General features: G+C 38.6%; 1 protein-coding gene across 1 annotated transcript in view; it reads right to left on the bottom strand.

Moving 5' to 3' along the window:
• The window catches only part of ZFHX4 (zinc finger homeobox 4), a 125487-nt gene that overhangs the window by 3173 nt on the left and 102227 nt on the right, over positions 1 to 20087 (bottom strand). Inside the window, exons 5-8 of the mRNA XM_086465645.1 lie at positions 13998 to 14131; positions 13642 to 13842; positions 10572 to 10689; positions 4292 to 9688 (exon numbers count right to left, since the gene is read on the bottom strand). Of these exons, the coding sequence (XP_086321771.1) occupies positions 4292 to 9688; positions 10572 to 10689; positions 13642 to 13842; positions 13998 to 14131 (5850 nt within the window). The remainder of the gene's footprint in view (positions 1 to 4291; positions 9689 to 10571; positions 10690 to 13641; positions 13843 to 13997; positions 14132 to 20087) is intronic.

Genomic DNA, 20087 nt, shown 5'->3' with positions numbered 1-20087 from the left:
AGATGGAAAAAGCATGAATGATGCAGTTAGTGTGAACTGCTGCCCCAGCTTTGTCATGGTTATTTGGGCTTGTCAGCTACTTAGGACTTTTCTGATTTCTTTCTATTCTTAACCTCTTCAATCCTTACACATCATGTTGTCTTCAGTCTACTCACTCTGATGATGTCCAGAGCAGCCAAGATCTATTCCATTTTCCAGATATTCTTTTGAATTTAGTTGCAATGCACAGAATTCAGTTAAATATCCAGACAGGCTGCAACAGAATAGTGAAATCCACCGTTTTTATTGGAAGTTAAACGTGGAAATGAGGGTTTCCAAAACTAAATGAAGAAAACTTGATGAAAATAATGCTTTCTTTCCAGGCATGAGAGTTGTAGAATAGAAAATTCACTAATCATGAAGGAACATTCTAATCCTGCTAACTCTTTTAAGTGACTATCAAAGAGGAGCGACTTCTCTTTCAGTTGGAGAAATCAGAGGGTTAAAAATATAAAAATGAAGCTGTTACCAACGGGCCAAAATCAGAGAACAGAATTTAGTGCCCTAATAATAAGGAAAGTAATTGCTGCTGAATCAAATTTCTCTCTTGATAAGATTTCAAAAACCACTAAGTACATATTACTCAGTGATGTGTGCATTCCTGGAAAAAGCTGCTGTGAATCTTCAAGGCAGCCCAGGCTTAAGTGATGTGCAAAGAACCTATGGTAATGATGATGACATGAAAAGGTTCATAGAACCAGTATTAATAGCTAGAAGCAAGATGAAGCACTGGTTTTCTGCAAGGGATCATAGGCAAAAACACAAAGCTAAGAAGAAAAGAGAATGTGAATTTTAAGAGCAGCTGAAAACAGCAGGTGAACTCTTCTATCTACAGTCACCTAGAAAATAAGAAGGGCCTTGAAGAACAAAGATGAGCCTGAACGAAAACTCTGTATGGATTAGAATTCCACTAAATAACTCCATATTAGGAATTATGCTGAGCAAATACAGCAGTAATTTTGAGACCTTGCTCAGCATTTGATGTCCACAAGATTGTATAATTACATTATCTAGAGAAATATATGCCACAGGTGAGACGATTCTTCGACATACTATCCTAGAACCACACAATAATTCCAACATTAGACCCCACTTGGTTTAGAACAAAATAAAAAAATTTCAAGTTAATGGATCCTTTCATTCAGAAATGAAGCTTATTTTGACAAATCCAATAATCTTTACAAATAAAAGTCCAGTTTGAGCATACATAAAGAAGAAAAAATGAACTGTAGTTCATTATCTTTTGTGATTTAATATTATTTTCAAATGTTCCACTTCAAACCTTTTGTAAAAGCAAATACTGCATTTAAAAAGGAATAATATTTTGCAAAATTTAGCTGGGTTTTGTACCTTTGAGGAAATCTGTAAACAATACTGGATGCAAGAACATGAAAGCGAAATCCCTCATAAACTTGTATTAACCAGTGAAACTAATTGGGCTAATTCCTCTGTCTACCATGAATAAAGAGAAACACAAAAGAGAATTTTGAATGTGATGTTTACTTTTACAGTTTCACTACTTCTCTATTTTAGCAAAGAGCAAAAATATTGTTTAAAAGTGAGTATCTTACTAACGTTAACATTGTCCTTTAAACAAATATTAGGGCAGAATGGATGGGCTTTGCTACAGGAAATACAGTTAGCAACCCTGTAAGCATTAGTGAAAACAGGTAAATATTTGGATATAAGGGATCCCAGTGAGACTTCTTCTGAGGTGCATATTTGGGATTGGGTCTGAAAGAGAAGAAATGACACACAGTGGAATTCACAAATAGGCTTGAAGTATAGGATAGTGAGTCATCAGGGAGCTAGCTTCAGAAAATCCCTCATGCAAAGAATGATGCAGAACAATTGTCCTTCTGGCTGAGAATATATGCGCTGCTAGAAGAACTGTAGCCAAAGAAAAGCCTGCTTGGAAGTCTGCTTCCAAAAAGATACCTCTTAAAAAATTCTTAGCATCAAGTATGAATGTGAACCTAGCCAAAGCAGGGTAGAAAGGAAAACAGAAATGGGATAATTAGGTGCAGAAAATACTAGTGTTGAGCACATACTGGATAACATCTGAGTATATTACTGGTTTTCTACGATGAATGATTAAAATAATCTATTTTTTCCACTCCCTATGACTGCTCCATTATGTATCATTAGGGAATGGAGATTTATGCATGCAAGTATTTGCCAGGCAACAAAAGGGGGATGTAGGAGCTATTTAGCATATGGCAGAAGAAAAAGTTAACAATGAGATTCTACTAGCTAGTTTACACAGTGGGCTTTGCCCACAATGGGCTAATTAACCTTAAGAAGATGCAAGATGAAAGGGGGTAAAAATCCATCTCAACTGGCATGCACTGTGTATGCTATGGTACTAATGATTTACATTTATCTCAAAGAAGACATATTTGGTGGAAAGTAGAAAAATCTGAAAATTGAATTATTATGGACCAGTTGGCCTGTAATAATACCTTTTCTATTATTAACAGGACGATTTACAGAATCTGAGGCTACATCGATACTAGAAATTTAAACAGCTCCAGGGAACATTTTCCAAAAACTGAAACTAAACCACCTATAAAGTTAAACAGTAAGAACGGTCACTGGCACTGTTTCAGCCGATGCCAACTAACGTTCTCCGAAACAGCTCCTGAGCACAGCTGAGAGGCTATCATGGGTTCACGACCACTCCCAAGACTCACTTTGCATGGGGACTTCCTCTTTTTGAGAGTAAAAGAAAGCAATAATATCTTTCCAAACAAATTTCATTTAGTAATATAGGCATATAGCAGTATAGAGTTTTCTGGAGGCCATTTTACCTGAAGGTCAACCTGACCAAAGCTATTTAGCAAGTTATACAGAGAAACCATATCTATAATTTTAATGAACAACAACCAGACATTTTTGGACCTGGACACTGTATGCCATTAAGAAGGAAATACAGCAACTTTATATTTCCTTTATATGCACTCTCTGTGCCAATAACTGCTTGACAAAAGCCAGAGGGCACTCAGCCAGAAACTCCATTGTGGAAGGAAAGCCATTCTGATCCAATGAAGAGAAAAACAAGATGCTTTGACCACTACTTATGGAAACAATAACATGATCATCATCAATCAAAGCAGAGCAGGGCAGCAGAGAAGCCAGTGCTACAGTCTTAGTGCGTCTAAAAACACTGGTGATTAAGCCCCTACCTTACTTGCCAAAGTGAGTTGCTTTCTAAACCAAAGTTTAGAGATCAACAGCAAGTGGAATTACTAGATAAAATGAAGTGAGGGGTCTTAACCAGCTCCCTAATTCTGCTGTCCACATATTTGATATGAATGTGCAAAGTTAGAAGATGAAAGGAAGAACTTCAATCTGCAAGGCTGCACTCACAATGAACTCTGACTGCAAAACTGGAGCCTAATAGAAGAAAATAAGTTAGGTTCATTCTTTGAGGACTAAACAAATCGTTCTGCAGAAACCTTGATTCTCTAACATCAGCAAAACTTATTGCAAGAGGAAGTGCTTCCAGTGTGAACAAAAACCAGAGTCAAACTAGAGTCAAAACAGTACTATAAGAGAGCTACCTGTTCATTTAAAAGTGCAAGCCCAAATGAAATGGTACATGTCTGCAATGACTTTACAAGCTAGAGGTAGGAGATGTTCAGCCGCTCCTGGAATTTGGATCACAATGAAACTGCCATTATATCAACTTCAACAAAAACCTTCTTATCTTAGCAGGCAATTATTCAGAAATCTAATAGAGGGGTTTGGACAGCATTTCATTTTAAATATTTATTCTGAATTAAACAACAGTTTGGACTGATCTAAGGGGTGGACCAAATGCCTGATGAACCAATAACATGGGAATTACTATTTTGTGCTTCATCAGATGCTACTTTGAATTTTTGCATACAAAAAATTTACATACAAAGTTCTAATTCAAGTTTTGCCTAAAGGAATATCATTCAAAACTAAACAAAACAAAAAGGCACAGCAATGCTGTTGTTATATTGCCTTTGTTAGAGAAGCTTAATATGGACTAAAACCATTTCTGTCAATTAGATTTCAATTAAAATGATCTTTTTATTTTCTGTGAAATCAAAGATTGCCGCCAGCCTACAGCAACAATCCAGAATTGTGCTGAGTACACCTCATAACAGTGCATTTTAGCTACTCACACCAGTCTCACAAGCATGCTATATATGAAGGGGATGGTGGCTGTGCAAGACGATCAAATTAATGAAATGAGAAAATTATCCCCTTATAGACTTACTGTTTGAACTTTGTGGAAATCCAGGTAAGGAGGATGGACCATTCATTCCAGGCAGAAGAACAGGAGGAAGGCCAGGGAGTCCTGGATAAGCTGCTGGCAAACTGATACCATGAAGAGAACTGCTGTCCATCATGCCTGGCTGCTGTACTGTTAATCCTAGTACATCAGTAGCCTTCTTTATGCGATCCAACTCTTGCTGTGCCATGAGCTGTCTAACCGTTGTAGGAGCTAAATAATCTTTCTCCCGATCTAGCTGACTTCCCACAGTTTCTCTCACTTTTGTAATATGTTGTTTGGAAAAGATGTGATCTCTTATGGACAAACGCGCAGAATATTTCACACCACACAGAGAACATTCTGGCTTTGTCCCATCAGGTCCAGTCTGATTTATCATGAACGGCTTCCCTATGTTAATTTTGAATTTCTTTTCTTTTGCCCGGGCATTCTGAAACCACACCTGGACCACACGTTTGGGCAGGCCAATCTCATTCCCTAACATTTCACATTCCTGCATTGTTGGAGTTCTGTAGTCACTAAAGCAAGCCTTGAGAACTTTAAGCTGAAGGTTACTCATTTGTGTTCGGAAACGTTTGTGGCCTGGCCGATCACTGGTTTTGGATTTAAAGGGATTGCTAGCTCCAAATGGGTTAGGTGAACTTGGATCAGCTATGCTTGAAGTTTCACTGCGGTCAGCATTATCATCAGGGTCATCAGTAATGTAGTAACTTTGGTCATGTTCACCATCTTTTTCACTGAAATGTATCGAGGGGCTTGTTATCGAAAAGAGAAATTTATCATCGGTGTTCTCATTCGTAGGTGTAGTTGCAGCTTTTGATAGCGTGTCATTCACAAGTGGTTTTGGTTCTTTGGGAGGTGATGCAGGTTTTGCATCCCCTGAACTGCCAGTCGTGCTTTCCATTTCATTGTTCCCCTCATCCCCTGTTGTGGCATCACTAATTGCTGTATTAATTGATGAAGTCTCATCAAAGTCAGTCTTGTTTTGATCGTATCCAGAGTCGGCAGGAGGGGCATTCAAATTTTCTATATCCTCACTAGACTCTGCTTTAAAAGAAGAAGGACTTAGGAGGTTCTTCGGTGACATTTCTGCAGTTTTGCTAACAGGGGTTGATACAGTGGAGGCTAATTCATTTTCACTTGATAATTCAGTTTTTGCTAATGACAGGGATGGGTAATCAAAAAATATGTACTTTTGAGGACTTTCTCCTCCATCTTCATTCGATATCAAAGGACTCGGAGGCAAACTGTAACCAGCCTGTTTCCCTTCGTTCCAATGTCGAGAGCGAATGTGGCTTTCTAAAGCTGATTTTGCTTTAAATAGAGCTCGACAAAAAGGGCACCTTTTATGGGACTGGGCTGGACCAACCGCACGGAATTGTCCCTTTCTTTCTCGGGCTCTTGTGTTCTGAAACCAGACTTGTACGACTCTCTTTTTCAGTCCCACTTCACGTGCAATGTGATCTAGCATCTTTCTGGTAGGGTTGGAATCTAACAGGTACTTTTCATAGAGTATTTCCAGCTGCTCTGGAGTAATTGTAGTTCTTAAACGCTTATCACGATGTTGGTCTTCTCCACTGTTTCCTCCCTCCTTCTCACTACAGTTATTGTCTTCTTTATCATCTAGTTTTCGTTTCAGGGAACCAGAAACTGTAGGAGGGTGTGCTGTATGTGATGAGCCACTTTGTGGTGGCATCTGAGCAAGAGAACTGTTAAGTAATTGTCCAGTCATCAAAGGATTATTGGGGTCAAATATCATATAGGGCATATCCATTGGTCTTTCTAAAAATTGTGAGTGAAGAAATTGGTTTTGGGCTGCTAGGAAATGCATGTGCTGGTGCTCTTGCCAAAGTTCTAGAGTTGGAAAGGCAACTGTACACTGATCGCATTGGTACTGTAATAACTGAGGAGGTAGACTGTTCTGTAGAGAAGTCATTGAAATTGGTAAAGGACTGGAAGGAACAGGTGTGGTTTGTGGTGCAGAAGGAGGTCTTCCTACTATCTGTGATTGTTTTTGTTGCTGTGGTTGAGAAGCTGGGGGTTGAGGGTCGGAAGAGGTTACTGGAGTAGACTGTACTGGTTTGGTGCTTTGGGAAGTTGTATCGGTTTGCTTAGAGGCAGTTTCGTTTTGTTTTGGTTTTTCTGTGGACTCTGGTTTAGGAGAAGCCTTCTCAGGTTCTGGTTTGGGTGATGGAATCAAAGGAGTACTAGAACCAGAGCCAGAGCTTGGTGCTGTGACTGCCAGGCTTTTTGATGAGTCATTTTGGCCAGAAACTGTGCAGTTCTTATACACTGTTTGATCGGAGGCGTCCATAGAATCTTCAGTTTGACTTTCATCTTGGGCATCGTCATCTTCATCTTTATAACACTGCTTTTTCTGGTGTGTAATCAAATCAAAGATCCTGGGAAAAACCACACTGCACTTTTTGCACTGATATTGCATGTTACTAGTTCGAATGTAACGCTCATTTGTCAGTTCCCTTTTCTCGTTGTCTTTAGTTTCAGCTTGATTTTCATAACTTTTGCGAGCTTTTTGTCGCGCATTTTGAAACCATACGACAATAACTCGTGTAGGTAGGTTAAGTACAGTTGAAAGCTGTTCAATTTCATCATCCTTTGGATAAGCATTTGTGTCAAAGAAGTCTTGGAGGACACGAAGCTGGTAGTCAGTAAACCGAGTCCTAGATGATCTCTTGCTGAAAGATGCATCAGACTTGTAAGGTTCTACAGCTGAAGGTTGAGGATCTATTCTGATATCTTCTAGTACTGTTATAGGAGGGTTGCTGAAGTTATATGGAGAATCTTTATTTCGCTGTCGTTCTTTAAACAACGTATTACGAAACCAATGCTTGATAACTTTCTGTGAAAGACCAGATTTCTCAGCCATTTCTTGGATCTGCTCTTCACTTGGAGAATTGTTAATATCAAAATAAGCCCGCAAGATTTTTAACTGGTCATCTGTGATTCTTGTACGTGGACGCTTGAACTGAGAGTGCCGCAGGAAATTGGGATCTAATCCCAGCTGCTGCTGACAAAGCTGGGTAAGATCTGCAGATAAAGTATCCATTGGCGGCAACTGGAGGGCAAGCTGAGGAGGCAATGCAGGATGCTGCACTGGCTGCATCATAATTGGAGGGAAAAGTGGGAGATCAAGTGAAACAGGAAGCTGGACTTGAGGTGGGGCTGATGGTGGCGGAGGTGGAGGAGGAGGTGGTGGTGGTGGTGGAGGCGGCGGTGGTGGTGTGGGTGGTGGAGCTTGCAAAGGAGTGGGAGTTGTGTTTTGAATTTTACCAGACCCAGCTGAAGAAGGCTGAGAAGGAGTTGGAGGAGGAGGAGGTGGTGGTGGTGGAGGAGGCGGTGGTGGAGGTGGTGGTGTTTCTGGCGAAGATGGAGAAATTGGATAAAGCTTGTCATACGCCTCCCTGTACTGTCGGGCAAACTTTTCTAATGCTCCATATGGAAAAAACTGTCCATGCACATGTTCTTGATGACTCTTCAGAATAAGAATGTTGGAAAAGAGCTTACTGCAGGTTCCACATTCCAATTTGTCTGTGTTTTCACCTTCACCAGTCTTGCTTTTTTTCTGCACTTTTTGTCTGTTCTCATTGTATTGGATAACTAATTCAAACCCAAAGTTCTCCAACAAAGCCTTGGCTGCATTCCCCCTTGCTCCAGAAGCTATTCTGGGTGGTGGGATGCCTGGTTCTGAGGATTTTGGCTTCTTCATATCTTTGTTTTCTTTTAGTCCTTCGTTCTCATTAGTAAACTCTTGCTTTGGCTTCTCTTGTTTCTCAGAAATTTCTTCTGGCTCCTTATATGATGGCATATCCTTTATCAGCTGGCAGTCTGTACTTACTAAGGTATTTTGTTCTGCTTTCATCAGCTTGCTACTTTGCTGCTGCTGTTTTTGGGACTGAAGTTGGGGTTGAGTGGATTGATACTGTTGTGCTTGTTGCTGCAGTATCTGTAGCTGGGTTTGGCCAACATGGTGCTGAGTTTGTAACTGCTGCTTCAAATCTTCTAGCAGTGATCCTGTCATACCAGCCATTCCGGGCATGCCAAATGTGGCAGAACCAGGCAAACCCAGATCTGGGCTTAAGCTAAATTCCGTCCCAGGTATATAGAACGGGAAAAGGAACTGAGGCTGTTGAAATTGCAGCAGTGCTTCTGGTGTCATTGGAAAGTGAGGCAAAAAAGCTGGGTTTAGAAACTGAGGTTGAAAGAATGCCGCTTGCTGTTGCAGTTCATGCTGTAGTTGCATTTGAAGTTGTGCTGGTGACTGGGGTGGGTGATGTGTAGGCTGAGCAGAAATTAATTCAGAAGCTTGCTTTTTGTTTAATTCTTTGGCATCCAAATGTGTTTCTTTGCTGTTAACTGCTGGTAAACTCATAGATTCTAGCATTCCTTGGTTGGGGCTATTAACATTCCCTGCTACACTATTTCCGCTACTTATATTACCACTTGGTTCTAATTTTGCAGCCCTTGCCTTCGTCTGATGAAGCACAGATCTCATATGGATTTCCAATGTAGAACTTTGGCTATACGCAACATTACAAATGCTGCATTTGTAGGGTTTGTTGTCAGTGCTGCTGTTGGTTTCTTGAGGGACAGGACTCGATGCTTCCTGCAAAACCTTTTTGAGTTTATGTAGATGGGACACTGAGTTATAGTGGACCAAGAGAATGTTCTTTTGGGTGAAAGACTCTTTACACACTGTACACTTATATGGGCGAGATGGATCTAGAAATTTTTCCATGGTAAAATTTGGCCCTTTTCTAAAAGGTAAGGTCCGCTTTGGTTCTGAGCCCATATCGTCTGGAATAGAGCTACTATCGCTTCCTACAGGACTTGCTTTACCTTCCTGGTCCATCTCATAATCTCTTTCTATTTCCTGTTCTAGCGCATGATCATCTTGTGCCATACTTTCACTTTCTGCCCAGAGTTCACCATTGACAGGTAAAGATGCACAGAGCTGCTGAAGTTCAGCTTCATTGAGTTCAGGGTGGCCTCCTTCCAAGTGTTTTTTTAAAGCCTGGAATGTACGGAAGCTACGTTGGCAAAGGCTACACATGGTAGCTGCCCGAATAGCATGATACTGGGAATGTATCTGAAGCTTCTGCATAGTCTTAAAAGCCAAGCTGCAATGGTTACAACGGTACTTATAAACATGGCGATCAGAAACAGAGAGCTGTTGCTTCTTCTGCTGCTCATTTAGCTGATCTGTCATTGAGTCAGTGGTCTTTATATCTTTACTGCTGCTCTTATTCCAATCTGGTGTTTCAGTAGATTCCTTAGGTGGCTTCTGTTCCTCCGTCTTAATTTCCATTCCAGTTTTTGATTCATCATTCCCAGGGGTACTTTTCTCATCCACAAGACTTTCACCTAGTTAAACAAAGTGAAGTGTCTTTTACACAAGTAGAAGAGAATAGCTTATAGTATTAGTTTTTTTTGTCAGAAATCAAGAGAGGTACCTGGTATGCTACATGTTGGCCTAGCAAAATATAGCAATCCATCCTTACTCCAGAGAATAAAGCAGACAGGACAAATTGGAGTTTAAAAAAAAAGTACTAACATCCAAACAGGAGGTTAAAAAAAAAGTACTAAAATCCAAAGACAGTCATCAGACTGGCAGTGGCAGTTGGCCCAGGAGTGGCATGTGGCATCTCCTTGTCATAAAATAAGAGTTTATTGGTACAATGGGAGCTCCAGTTAAGAAAAGGAAATAAACAATAAGAAAGAGGGAGGGAGTAGACATGTGGACAAGAAGTAGGACAGATAATTAGAAAGGGGGAGGAAGGTGGTCTGAGGAGAGAGGGAGGAGTATGCTGTGAGAGGTGGCAAAGCAGCTTCCTAATACAGAACAGAGTAAGAGTTCAGGATAAGAAACCTGCAATTGGGAACAGAGGCAGAATCACTTGCCTAACATTCTCCATTGATGTTGGTGAAAGTGCCACTGTCTTTTAGGACCGGGACTTATGTGCTGGTTAAACAAGGAGTGTCTTACCTTCAAAGTGGCTAGGCACTACTGTTTAATTTTACCTCTACCAAAAGCAAACAGTCTGGCATATGCGTGCTTCCTAGCAGCTCTGCATGGGTGCAGTCGACCAAATTGAGGCCAAATTGAGGCCCCTTGTTATTTTTCTTTTTCTATCTCTGTGGCTATATGTGAGCCAAAAAGGATTCACTTTACTAAAAAAGAAACAAGTGGTTTATTTCTAAATTGCTTGTATCTCGCTTTTACATGTCTGGGCTTTTTCTTGCATACCTGGATATTTCCCAGGTCCCTCAGCCGTAATGGTTGCAGGTGTGTCACGTTCAGATTTCTCTGAAGCAGCTGCTGGCAACAGCATACTGTTGGGCATCATGACATCTGGTACAGGAACCTTTGAAAACCAAGAATACAGTATTATTACAGGAAAAGTCACACTATTTAACAATATACAACAGTATGAAATTATAATTCAAAAGATTCACCCTATCTAGATCAAAGGCTGCCAGTACTAAACCAAGATCTTGATTTAGTCCTTGCTTTCTGACAGATCACAAATCCAGAGTATTGGATGTCCCTTGGTGGAGAAGCAACTCAACCCACAAGAGCATGATGCATAGAACTACATACATTCAATATTTCATTGGTCTCAATGTCACCACAAAGAAGGATTTGTTGGCTATATCAGGTTGGTTGGATTTATCAGGGGAATTCTCCTCGGACATCCTCCAAAGATGGAGATCATGTTGAGATATGGTCACCAGTCAGTTCTTGAATGCCCACCTCGCTTCACCTGTATTGTTTTTTAAACAAATGCTGGACCTTCCATGATCTTTGAAAGAAAATTGTAAGTTTATTTCTGTATGGAAATAGCAACTTCCTTTTAGAATAAGATTTTTCTCTTTCTTGTCTTCAGTTACTTATGTATCTTCTTCAGACTGCTTTACCTGCTGTGTTGTGCTTTCAAATCTTTGATGGATGTATTCTTACGGGTGTCTGATAGTACTCAGTTTAGTTAAGTCGTTATGAATCGCTCAAGACTTCATGTTTTCCTTTTGCTTAGATGGTTAAAATATACTCATATCTGAAATAAAGGATTGTCCAGGAGTTCGTAGTAAGACTTAGCAGGACTGGGTTCAAACTCCTGCACTGCCAGATTCTGTCTAAATGACCTTGGGTAAACCAGTTCAAACTGTCCTGCAGCTCCTCATCTCTAACATAAGGATAGTACTTCCTTAATTCATACAGAAGTAACAAGAATATTCATAGGAGAGTTTTTTGAGTCATAAATTACTATAATAATGGAAGCTACATACATTACTAGGTATGCGTAGAAACACCTTTTGTTCCTCTTTAATAATTTAACAAATTATTTTAAATCTTTATTAGGATACATAAGAATTATATATATATATATGTGAGTGTGTATGTATGTATATCAATTGCCTATTGAAAAAAATATTTTACACATATTTTTAAAAGCCCTGGGCTTAGCACATTTGTAATTTAAACATGGCATTAATAGCACCCTCTCAGAGGACTAGCGACTTTGAGTTTATTTGGGAGGGAAGGACTTTTAAAAAAAATGATGTAAATAACTGTAAATGTCCCAGAGAAGAAAAATTTGCTAAAAATTTTATTTAATTTGTCCTCAGAGAGTTCAGATATAGACAGAGCATATTAGGGTTAGCAACAAGGACAATTTAGATGATGCAGATTATGTTTTGCAATCTCTTTCTCTGTCAAGCAAAATTTTTTTTTTCTCTCAGAAACAGTGACACAACTCCTCAACACCAGGAGGGGAGAGGAGAGGAGGAGGAGAGGAGAGGAGAGGAGAGGAGAGGAGAGGAGAGGAGAGGAGAGGAGAGGAGAGGAGAGGAGAGGAGAGGAGAGGAGAGGAGAGGAGAGGAGAGGAGAGGAGAGGAGAGGAGAGGAGAGGAGAGGAGAGGAGAGGAGAGGAGAGGAGAGGAGAGGAGAGGAGAGGAGAGGAGAGACTTCAAAATTGCCCTATTATCACCATAAAGGGAATCATGGAGAACCTGAGAAGAAAGCTAATACCGCTTAATATGGAGCAGGGAGTTTCCACATTTTTCCAGTTTCCTTAACAGGTCTGGGGAAGTTAAAATTCTACTGCATTTTCCTTGTGGTGGGCCAAAATTACATGGTCTGGCAGAGCTACAGTTAGTAGAAAACCAAGGAAAAGAAAAGAAGAATCCCCAATTCTGTATTTGCTTATCAGCACGAGGCACAAGGAACCCTAGACCTTCAGTCAAGAACTCCTTCAATACTTTCCTAGTTTTTTGCCACTTTACTTGGGAATGAGGTGTTAGGCCTACAATCACAACAATTTAAATAAAGGAGTCATCTATGGATACAGAAATAAATCCTTAAGGAGATAGATCCCTGAGATTTCAAAGTGCATTTCCTTCTAAAAAGGCAAGACAACCAGAATCAGGGTGACTTAGGAGGTCTGTTTTCTAACTGAATCTATGCTGTAATAATAAATACATTCTAGACCTGATTGTGACTTTTCTGACATTGTTTTGAATGCTGCTGAGTCATTATTTTTCATAGAAATTTATTATTTTGACATGGTTTGTATAATTTTGCAGTGAAGAGTGGGATTTTCCTAGTAAGATTGGAATGGCATTCATCCTCCAAATACAGTTTGCTGGTTATAGCATTCATCCCAATCATGGGGAAGCCAGTTCAAGTGCCTGCCTGATCCAGGATAGGTACTTGAAATCAGATATTCCATATCCTAAAGAACTGACCTAACTGCATTGCTACCTATTCTTGCACTTGTCTTTCTGTTTCATACTCACATCTTATTCAAAAAAACCCTAAAGGGTCTGTTTTGCAGAAGCAGAAAGGAAGAAACAGGACATTCTGTACTATAAGATAATCATGTTCTCCAACCGTTGATATCTTACAGTGAATTTCATGTAATATAATACAAGTACAGCCCAACTATACACAGGAATCCTTCTTTGTTTGGGAACTGCATTCTACAGGGAATTCCTATTATTTTACAAGCAAAAGTCACAATACTTCTGAGACCTGCATATTATTAGTCCTGATTTACAGGTGTGCACTTAGATGTGTGGACAGGCTTGATTTTTCCAACGTTGATGTCAATGAAGAACTGCAGGTTTTCTGCACCTTTGAAATCCACCTTCAGGCGTTTTTCCAAGGCACATCAGTCATTGAATGAGCTGGCAACAGAACCTTAACAGTCCTGACCCACCCACCTCCTCAGGCTACCTGAATACTATGTCACAACAAATACACTGCCCAGGCCCGAGTACGTTTCCGTAGCATGTGCATCAGTATTTGGAACACTTACTGTCATGAGCAGTTTCTCCACACAGTCAGGGGACACACTGTGCAAATGGGTCAAATGAAGCTGGAGATGCATTTTGTTGCTGAGGACATCCTGGCAGAGGGGGCAGCAGATAACAGGTTGCATTGAATGCTGTGACAGGACATGCATCTGGATACGATTTGGGTCCCTACTATTGTAGTTACAATAAGGACATTGATAGAACTGAAAAAGAAATCAAATTAAGATGCAGGCTATTAGTCAGTGTGCTTTGTATAACTTGCTGACATCACTATTTTAACAGCATATCATCTCTATTTCATTCTTGAGTTATTTGAAAGAGTTCTAGAATGCAGTTAAAATGTAACATTTTCTTTTACCTGCTCATGACAAAATTTATTGTCTTCTGGAGGCTTTGATTTTTTAGCTGCATCATCCTCTTCTTTTGCCAGAAGAAGCTGTTGTGCCCCTACCACAGTATTCACTTTTGGTTCCTTCTCTGGTGTGACTATTCCTGTTCCAAAAACATAATTTTTAAGAACATATTTTAAACTTTAAAACATCCTGCTTTACAAAAAGGCTGTGATTCCAAAGGTCTGTATTGTCTTTGAGGAGTTTTTTTGGGTTTTTTTTTGTTGGGTTTTTTTTTTTTTTTTTTTAAGTTCTGAGAAAAAATTTGGTTGAATAAAACAACTCTGGTAAACACAAAGGTGAAAATACACTTCTATCCTTGATGGAGACTCTATAAATACATTTAAAAATGGACTCTTCTCTACAGTTTAGATAACCTTAGGTTGCCTTTAAAGATTAATCAATAATGTTCTTTCTTTAGCAGTTCAGTATGAATTTATGTATTACATTAAAACAAATCAGCTTTTGCTTAAAAATCCTGTTTCCCAAAATAATTAATTTGCTGCTGTTTAATTACCCTCTCTCTTTTCTAAACTGTCTAAGCGATATGATTATTGTGCTGTTTTGACAACTCCTGCCTGGTTACAATTCTGAAACTAAATATAGTGAGGCTTTAAAAGAAATACTGAGGAGAATAGGATTTCAGAGCTAACTTAATATTAATTATATACAAAGATCAGTCATTTGGGATTGCCTTAGATGTTTACACTGTGAATTTTTATAGTCTGGCATTTGTGATCAAAACCGGAATATAATTGTTTTCTGTAGATAGTTCTACTATTAAGTATTAAATACTATATTTAATATTATGCCTGAACTAGCTGTGTAATGCAGCCCAGTCTTGCACACATCAAAGAAAAGAGTGCAATTCTAATTTCCCAGTCCATCAGAAAATTCTTTCCAGCGTCAATTTGCCAGATAATCTCTTCTGCTAGGCTGGATATTACAAGAGCATTGGGTAGGCATGTCACATACATCTCATGACAAACACAAAACCTCATTTACCAACCATTCCAATCTCATCATAGTGCGGCATCATCTGACCTTTTTTCTGCTGTTTATTATGAGTATTTCTAATTTTAACTTTCAATTTTCACCATCTTCCAGTCAATTTGCAACTAAATTATTTCCAGGGTGAGGACACTATCACTGGACACTGGGTGCAAATACATCTTGAAATGCAATGAAGCTAAACCATTGATTGCTATCAGACCCAACGTAAATATATAGTGCAGGGGTAATCTGATTGTATGCTGTGCATGAAGATTTATCTTGATTTTTTTCAATCCACATAAGGTTCATATAAATGAACAAATTGCACCTCATTGCACAATAACCTAGGATTAATTTAAAAATAAGGTCATGGATGTTTTGGCAACAAAGTAAACATGAACAAAGAAAATACTTGCATTTTTTTGTAGCAAAATCAAGAACTTTTTATTAGTATTGTTATTTTCATATAAACGTTGTGCAATATTTGATATTACAAGAGCAACATTAAAGAGAAGCAAAATAACAGTTTTCAAGGTAAATACCAAATCCTTATGGTACAATAATAAACAATTGAAAACTGATTCATACAGGGACATTTTCTGAAGGTTATTTAAAGAAAAGACAACCCGTAAACATATTTTATGACTTATACCTCAATGGGGATTTCCCCACACGTTGCTTTTCACTCCTAAGTTGCTAATTATTTCTTTTGGTATAATTTAGACCAGTAATTTTTGCATGTTCTTGCTCAAATTAAAGTTTATTCCTGCCATATTTCCCTATTTCTAATGACCAATTTGTCAACATCGGTTCAATACCCGAACAAGCTGCTTTCTGGAGCCCCACTGAATTCTGACGCTCTCAGGAACTGCTCCTGAAAGCCTCACTTAGTCTGCTCAGTCAGCGCTGTGTCGGCGACCTGAAGGACTAGTGACACTTAAAGGCAAAATCTACATGATGCAATCACATCAGGCATCATTTTATTACTCAGTTTGTTTTATGATAAGACAGTACTCCCTGGCCTATCTGTATTTACTTGGCAATACACCATTATTATTTAAATGTCTTAACTGTGAGAATCATGGGAAGTAAAAAAGTGACATACTGTATTAACAGAGAAAGGTTGCTTCTCGAGTTTTAGAAGGATAGGTTCAAATTATTAACCTTTCTTCATTTCCAGCTGTCAAAGACGTCTAACAGTTGACTACTGTTTCTTACCTTTACCATATGTCACTTCTAAAATGTCCCTTTTTAAAGACAAATAAGCCAGAATCTGAGCTGGTGTAAATGGACACTATTATACAGGAGGCTGAATTTAAAAGGCAAAATAAAACAAATTCCACGTTCTCTTCCCCTCCTCACGCTAGTTTGTTCTCAACAGGTTGGTACAGAAATTAGGATCCAAATTCTGCTCCAAAATTCACTTGTGAAAATGTATTTAACTGCATTTTGGCAGTGGTATTTAACTGCCAGTGAAATTTAGCTTGGAGTGCACTCTGTGCACGCCTGGGCACACACAAGGTTAATATTACACATCATCTTCCACCACAGGATGGAATAACTTAATTACTTCAAAGGGCCTATAATAATCATGAAACACATAGTTCTTGTTTCTATAAAAACAAGGGGGGGGTGTTGGTTAAATTTTCTTTTGTGGTTAATATAATAAAACCTTAGAGTTATAAAACACTGTGCTGGGGTCAATAAATGCATAACAAAGCACAGCTTTTTACTATGTTTACTATGATATTTATTTTAACTGTCGAAATTCACAGAGGCTTTGTTGGTTTTGTTGTTGTTGTTGCTCTGGATTCATTCAATCCCAAGCACTGTTACTTCTTAAATGACTGAATTACATCTGGCCTATAGTAAAATAACCGAGTCCGTGACTTATGGTGAGCTTTGCAAAAAAAAAAAAAAAGGGGGGATTGATTCTTCCTTCTGGCACAGGGACTCTGCTCACCCCTGCACGTGGTGAGGGCTGAACCCCCCAAGCCGGAGTGTATGTGCTAAAACAAAGGGGACCAGCTCCTTACGCTATGGTCCGGCTGTTACAACTCAGTGCCTCGTCTTGCTCTATCAACTTTCTGCTTTCTGTGTTGAATTCACTGATTTAAGGAGCTTCTTGTAGGGAGGCTGAATAAAGTTACAGTCTTATAGAAAAGGTATTGAAGGAGGCGGGAGGGAGGAGAGAAAATATTATGGTTCCAAGCATGCTGCATGGTGTTTTCATAACTAGATGTTCCACTGACGTGCTATCCTTACTAGGTAGTTGTAGGAAAAGACTAAATCTAGTTGCTGTTCATGTTTTAAATACACACTTTTTATTCTTGAGACACATTATTTGTTGTGGGTTTTTCCCAATTGTAAAATACAACTGTAATTCATTTTATAATGCAAAATATGCAACATTATTTTAGATGAATAATGTAATTTCAATACATTTAGCTCAAAAACTAAGTTTAATTATAAATAAGTGCCATGAAATAGACTAGTCAATGATTGCCTGTCAGTTACAGAATTATTTAACTTGTGTAAGATTGCTAATATAAATCCGACATAATTCACTGCAATTCAAATGTCATCACCTTCGTAACATTTTTGAAACCCCAAAATAAATATAAAAATGTTTGTGTGACTAATAAGGAGGAAATGGTTAATAAAATAATAGTGAAAAAAAAATCTGGAAAAGCTATTATCAAAATACTATTTTCTTATTTATGAATCTATGTATTTGATAAATATTGCATAATTTAAGACTTCTGACAAATCAGTGATGTGATCAGATTCAGCCTCAAAATAATTCTAAAATTATAATTACTGGTAGAGTATCCTTTCTAATTAGAGTAGAATGAAAGGATAATTTTCATTGCAATAATGAAGGTTAATTTCCATCCTTCCTCATGTTTACTACCTTATTAAAAAGTGCTCCCCTTAGCCATGGCAGAGACATATTACATTTTCAATGCAAATATATTAATCTGGATAAATTCCATATTAATTCTTGCACTGCATAGAGCTGTAATTTGGATTATAATTAATCTAAAGTGGCACTAGATTTAAATGACAATATAAATGAGGCATTAGTAGGCTTCTCTATTCTGAATGAATATTCAACAAATATAACCTGCATATTGCCAAGTCTCATTTTGAAAGCTCTACTCCTTGAGATAAGGTAAGCAATACAGCACAACAGCTTACACAAACATACTGTTACTAAATACACGTTAATCCTTTCTTGTCTAATAGATTCTATGCTAAAGAGGGGTCACACCACTTTCCTGTCTAACTTGTTAATATTGTGATTAATTTATTGGTTTTCCTGAAATTTCTTTGGCAAGACTTGCAACACTCAATTCACGAGAAAGCCCAAATTAACATTCAGTTATACATAAGTAGTTAGGCAGTCACTAGAAATATTTGTCAGCTGAGTGAAAATTAAGGTGATAGTCTGAAAGTTACATATGCGGAATTAATTTAGATTAGGGAAATAAAAGTTTCTAAAAGATCTAGGATTTTACAGTACAAACTACTTTCTGCAAAGCACAAAGGCAATTGTGTATTTCAGCCCTTGTTTTTATACGAATTTTACTGCAAAGTTATTTGTGTAATTGCTGGCACGGGAATGTAGAACAATTATGCTGGTTTTTTGTAGTGCACCCAGTAGGCATCTGGATATAGGTTTGTCCTAATTAAACTTAGTCCTTATGAGCGGCTAATCCTGATGGAATTTTGAGAATTCCCCTTCAGTATTTTTTTCTAGATTCCATCTTTTTTTTTTTTGCTGGAGCTGTAATACCGTATTCTTTCTTGAACAACTATAACTGGGCCTGCCTAAGAAAAAGAGAGGGCTGATAAACTCCCTGAAGCAATTCACAGTGTCCCCTGGGCAGAGTGCATGGTAGGAAATGCAGGCTGCAGGTGGCTGTCACCCCTTTCCTGGTGAGCGTCCAGGAGAGCCCCTGATGAGACTGTGCAGGAGGACCTATGTCAGCCTGGGAGCATGGTCTTAGTGCATGGCAGACAGTTGTTTCTGAGTCAGAGAGCCAGCCAAGGGGGATATATATTTTAAACCACAACACGGTTCCTTGCTCGACATCATCCTTGTCATCATCGGCCTGTCTTCAGTCTCTTGATCTCAAAAAATAAAGTGACGGAAGAGCAGCTGAGGTTCTAAACTGTGATGGGTACTGACCTTAACACATCAACAAGCAAACTTAAAGGCAGCTTTAATCTTTAAGTCAGTCCTCTGAATTAATTCAGCATAGAAAGGGCCATCTATAGTATTGTTTTTGAAAATAAATCCAAAAATGTTTAATATGTAAAGAGCAAATTACCATATAGGAGAATGTGGATGTAAAGAAACTCATATGTAAAATGATATTTTCTCTACAACTGTATGTCTTTACGGAGAATACAACCTCCTTTGTATGCTGCTGTCATTGGCATACAAGGAAAAGATATATGACTACCTGAAACTAATAGGCTTCAACCTGTTTCAGCACTTCTTCTGCTTCAGTGAATCCAACATAATGTAACTAGGTATAGCGTGCGGCAAAAGTAGCCAATGTAATATTCATTGTGACCATAGATTTCCATCTCATACATAAAAAGCATGGATGAAGTCACATATTTGCCAAATCAAACAGAGAAAAAGCCTTGGGTATCTACACCAGATGCTGGCCCTGGGTTTGTTTGTGCACAAGTAAATGTCATGACATAGGGGTTTTGTTTTCAAAGACAGTAGCTTACATTACTGGGCTTTGTCTATTCCAGGAGATCAAAATTACCCAACCCATAATCCGTTTTCAATGATATTTCCTCTTTCTTAGGCTGAATCATCTGCAAACTTTTTCACTGGATTTTGTGTATTTTTTTCAAAATGCCTCAAATAAATGCCCAGGAAGAGGCCAGATTCTTGGGAGTAACTGATCAGAGAGCAAGAGCAAAAAATAATAATAACTAAAACCCCTACATTCTTTGGGTTAAAAGGGGGGCAAAACCTGATTGAAGGAAAAATTCAAGTGGTACCTAATCCTATGCTTATGAAAAATTAATATGCCATC

The sequence above is a fragment of the Leptosomus discolor genome, chromosome 5, assembly GCF_034619465.1.
Source record: "Leptosomus discolor isolate bLepDis1 chromosome 5, bLepDis1.hap2, whole genome shotgun sequence".
Classification (NCBI taxonomy): domain Eukaryota; kingdom Metazoa; phylum Chordata; class Aves; order Leptosomiformes; family Leptosomidae; genus Leptosomus; species Leptosomus discolor.
Note: the sequence above shows the minus strand (reverse complement) of the source record. Positions and strands in the feature narration are given on the sequence as shown.